The sequence below is a fragment of the Arabidopsis lyrata genome (genome assembly GCF_000004255.2).
Source record: "Arabidopsis lyrata subsp. lyrata unplaced genomic scaffold ARALYscaffold_7, whole genome shotgun sequence".
In the NCBI taxonomy this organism is placed as follows: Eukaryota; Viridiplantae; Streptophyta; class Magnoliopsida; order Brassicales; family Brassicaceae; genus Arabidopsis; species Arabidopsis lyrata.
In genome coordinates, this window is record NW_003302549.1 from 1,080,070 (window position 1) to 1,085,205 (window position 5,136).

General features: G+C 30.9%; 1 protein-coding gene across 1 annotated transcript; it reads right to left on the reverse strand.

Annotated features, from left to right (window-relative positions):
* Positions 1–3,329: 3,329 nt before the first annotated feature.
* Positions 3,330–4,918, reverse strand: LOC9303004 (homeobox-leucine zipper protein HAT22). Its single transcript, XM_021019266.1, has 3 exons — positions 4,279–4,918; positions 4,114–4,193; positions 3,330–4,009 (listed from the first exon to the last, which is right to left on the reverse strand). The coding sequence occupies exons 1-3, from the start codon at positions 4,726–4,728 to the stop codon at positions 3,688–3,690; spliced, it is 852 nt and encodes a 283-aa protein (XP_020874925.1). The 5' UTR covers positions 4,729–4,918; the 3' UTR covers positions 3,330–3,687.
* Positions 4,919–5,136: the final 218 nt, after the last annotated feature.

Sequence of the window (5,136 nt, forward strand, 5' to 3'; positions counted from 1 at the left end):
TGTTTTTAATATCAAATTTAGTAAACGAATTATCATTCGAGGTTAAAAAATTATTATTCCCTTTGTTCTTTAAAGATTTGATCTTTTAAAATTTTCACATATATTAAGAAACAATTATTGTTTAATTATTTGTCAATTACTTTTTTATATCAAATATTTTTTAATAAGTTTGAACTAATAGTAATATAGAACAGTTAATCATTGCGTCTTAAAATTTACGATTTATTAATATTAATTAATAAAATGAAACAAAAATCTAAAAAATCAATTTTTATGGAACAAAATAAAAAGGTAGAACATTAATTTTAGGAAGAGAGAGTATTTGTTTTGGGAGCCTTCTACCGAATTCATGCCTAGTGATTAAAAAATGCAGCAGTATGTTTAAAAAATTAAAAGTCGGGAACAAGAATTCGACAAACCGACAATTTAACCAGCAACTGACACATGTTTTTTGCTGTTCTTAATACACTAATTACGTTCGTGCACACGTAAAGCAAATCTAGTAAGTATCAATCATTAGAAGAAACAACCCAAATAATTTAGTCACCTACATAAGTAAAATAATTAAGAATGACAAAGAATACTAATTTTAATATACACTCATATTCATAAATAAAATACATATCGTATTCGCCGACGTCGTATACATTTAACTATTTTCGTACCGATTGCGGCCGATTTAATACGTCTCATCATAATCTTACCGGCCTATTAAAAAATCTTTTATACTCGCTTGATTGAGCGATTTTTTTTGGTCAAATGACCACGTACATTTTTGAAAGAGAATACTAATCTTCTAAGTTTGACTTCGTCAAATGCTTACAATTAAATAATGTTTTCTGTTAATCCAATTATAAACCTTCACTCGCCACTATGCATGTAAGTTGTAGATCACGTAATGAATATTTATTTATTAATTAGATAACAGCAAAAAAAAGTTAGTTCACATAAAACAATCGACAGCAAAACTGAAGGGGAAAAAATAAAAATCAGCAAGAAAAATTGATTGAAAATATTGTGTATACATATTAAAGAGTAGATATATAAGTAAAATAATTTTTCTTCCATTTGCCATGGGCCCATGAGTGCAAACCAGTTATTCTATTTTTCCCCTCTTTTTATTATTGAAGGAGTATCAATAACACCCTTAAGTCCGGATTTAGCAGTATGGGATAAAACTATATTTGGACTAAACGGTTTTTTTTTTTTTTTTGTCGTCAGGACTAAACAAATGTAAACGAAAGAAATATAGGGAAAAAAAAAAAAAAGGGAATGATTCCCTGAGATTAGAATTGAGTTTCCGAGAAAGTCACCGATTTCTCCGGAAAGTCATCTCATCATTAAATGGTCCACCACCATAATTTCAGGGTCACCGATCTTATGATTTTCTTGTGGACTCTCTCGTCATCTCATCCATCCCCCATCATCACGCATGCATTACATTCTATACAAAAAAATTCTATTTAATTTTATAATATTTTCTCGAACAAAAGCAACAAATTAAATCTGACACCCTTTTTTTCTTCTTCCACATACATATTACTTTAGACCTGACTGGATTACATGTTTAGCTGAAAAAAAAAGCTCTGAAAACTTTTTATTCTCAAATTTGCTAAAAAAAAAAAAAAAAAAAAAAAAAACTGAAAACTCTTTATTCTCAAATTTGCTAAAAGATTATAAATTATAAAAAAAAATTTCTTTTCTCATTCTCGCTATTTACTGTTGCCTGCAAACAGTATTACTGGTGGTGATCAAATCTCAGCGCCATATCTTCGAGACTTCGACGTCCTTTAACCCAACCTAGAAATTCAGTGATTTATTTAATGTTAGTCGCGAACGGTTCGAGTAAAGATATTCTAGTAACAAAAACATAATTTTAAATTAAATTGTACAGTTTGTACTCCATATCTTGTGCATGTACGTGTTGAAATTGGAAGATTCATGAACAGGTTATGTATAGTATATCTGTGTTCATGAATCACGTAATTACTTTATGAATATTTATCGCTGTCATTTTCATAAATATGTTAATTAATACGTCTCGTTGTCATGTATTCATTTAAAACCATGAAAATACGTGTATAGCACATATGGGTATAACATGAAGAGTCATATAATAAATCCCACACATCTATAATTTGGTCGTGAGGAGAAAAATGAAGAGAAAATCACGTGAAGCATGTCCCACCTTACCTCTTAAAGATATAGCATCTCACTGCTTCAAATCTTCAAGAACTTTTTATTATTATTTATTGTTAGTTTTTTATTTCCATTTTTATATTTTTCACAAACGTATCTTTTTAGTAAATAATAGAGTTCTTTTTTTTTTTTAATAATAGAGTTCTTTTCTTTGCAACTAAGCTTTGTAATACGATGATGATATTTTTGTTTGTTTATTGTTGTTATTTTGGATAATATTTGACTACATATGTGAACACGTTTTTGCATGGTGAGTATTTGTTCTTCAAATTTGTCAGTTTTATAGCTTTTTATATAGCCTTTTTTTTGTTAAATTTATTTTCCTGTAATTTTTATTATAATAATTGGTTGGATAAATTAAAAAGGTTTAAGGAGATGTATCAATACACGTGAGCTAACCTCTTAGCCCCACACCCTTTATCTTTCTCACTTAAATCATTCACACCCATCAAATGATTTTTCAGTTTTTTCTTCTCTTTTTTTCTTTTGGATAATCAAAAATAAATTAAAAAAAAACTAATAAAAATGTGATAAGTCAGAAAAAACTAAATGTGATAAGTCAGACAAAAATAAATAAAAAACTAATAAAATGTGAATTTTTGAATAAAATATATTTGGATGTATAATAGATTCTTTTAACTTACCATTATTTTTTTACACCTTTTTACCTTCGTGAAGTTTTAGGATTCTCCATCTATTTAGTTATAAGTTATACTTTATTAAGTGGGAAATTTATCGGTGGGAAATTTATCAATCAATTATATTTCCATTTTTGGGTTCGACGGTTGAAAACAAAACCAAGTTGGCATGGCACCAATGTCTCATTTAAATGAACGATATTAGTACAGACTACAGAATAATGGAGACTTAGCTGATTAAAGAAACTCTGAAATTATAAAATCGTAGTGGATACTTTTACAAATATATACAGGAATCCTCCTGTTTAAGAATCAGACTAAGAACGCTTAAAGAATCTTTAAAATAAGGAAGGAGTGTTTAGTTGTTTACGTCGTTGTAAAGTGTGAACTAAAATGAGAACCCATATTTAATTATCATTTGACAGTAGAAAATGTTATATAAATATTATACTCGCATGAATGAACAATCATTTGTTAAGGAGGCGTGATAAATCATTACAAACTTGTACAAAATTTATTAAATATAAATATTTATGTTTTTTACAAGCAAAATTATACCACCATAATACATATTTGAAGAAAAAAAACAAAAGAAGATGGATTAGTAAGTACTATTATCTTCTTCATTTTTTCTCTACAAATTAAAAACTGTAATTACAAACTATTTTTTTGCTTCGTCAACCAACAATCCCACCGAAAAATAAAGTGGAATCGTTGAAGAGTCTTATCTATAAAGACTATACCCCATTTTCCCCCAATTTGAACGTAATACTTTTTCCCTGGGATTTATCTTCTAACTAATTCCTAATTTGATTCAAGAAACAAAAAAAAAATCCCAAAAAAATAATAACTAACATGCTGCAGAAGGATTAGTGAAGGGGTTATAGAAACGAGGCTTTGTGACGATGGAGAAAGCTCCTTTCGCCGTTTCTCCATCAACCGCCGCCGTACCTCCGCCAACTCCTCCGGCACCTCCACCACCACCGCCGAGTCTCTCACAAGAAGGGCACATAGTCAAAGTCGCCGCCGGCATGTGCATGTAAAAAGGTTGAGACAATTTTAAAGCCTTAAGGTCTTGAAGCTCTTTTTGAAGCCTTCTATTCTCATCCGTTAAAGTCTCACAGCATTTCTTCAAAAACTCACAATCAACTTCTGTTTGCTTTAGTTTTGTCCTGTCCAAATTCAAATTTAATAAAAATAAATTAATTATGATCCAAAATAAAGAAAGAAAATATTATATTTATTTAAATTTCATAAAGTAATCAATTAAAATTACCTAGCTCTCCTGTTTTGGAACCACACTTCAACTTGTCTAGGCCTTAGATTCAGCTGTCTCGCAAGATTTTGTTTTTGCTTCTGTGAATTCATAGTAAGGATATGATTAAGGTAAATAAGAAGAGATTGATTAGTTTAATTAAGGAAATAATTAATTATATCATACGGGATTAAGGGTGCTATGAAGTTTGAAGCTATCTTCGAGAACAGCAGATTGTTGTTTAGTGAGTCTAAGCTTTTTACGAGCACTAACACCTTCTTCATCGTCGTGATCATCACTCACTCTCGAACACACCACTCTCTCCGTCGTCTCCTCCGCCTCTTCTTCTCCGTCGCCGCCGCAGATTTCTCTTTCTCTCTTTACCCTTCCGCTCGAGAAAGATGAGATGCCGCTGTGAGACGAAGTCTGCCGGCAGATTTGGTCCCCGGCGCCGGCAGCAGTCTTGGTCTTGTAACTCTCACCAGAGAGGCTTAGAGTCAACGACGGATCGAGCCTGATGAGACGGTGGTCTACGATGGCGGAAGATTTCTTGATGGCATGATTGTAATTATTAGGCGTTGGTGAGAGGCCTAAACCAAGAACAAGGCCTGTGTTGCATGAATCATCAAGACCCATTTGAATTTTCTCTTCGTATTAATCAAATCTTTAAGATCTTGAGAAGTAATACTATGAAGAAAAAAAGTTTTTTTTTTTTTTTTTCTGTTAAGAATTTCTTTTGGTGAAGTTTGGATGATTATGGGACGAAATGAAACCAAGAGGCTTCATCTTAAGAAGGAGAAGAGAGGTTTTTTTTTATGTTTGTATTTTTAAAAAAAAAAAATTGATGGGTGGGTGGGTGGGTGGCTAATAATTAGAATTAATCAAAGAATGGATTTATTTTGCTTAGTTTTTTTTTTAATGGAATTTTTGAAAAAAGAATGTGGGAAATTATGATGGCACAAATTCTCTCTCCTTTTAATTTTCTCACTTACAAAGGTTGACCAAATGAGCACCCCACTTGAAACTATTATTCCCACTTCATAA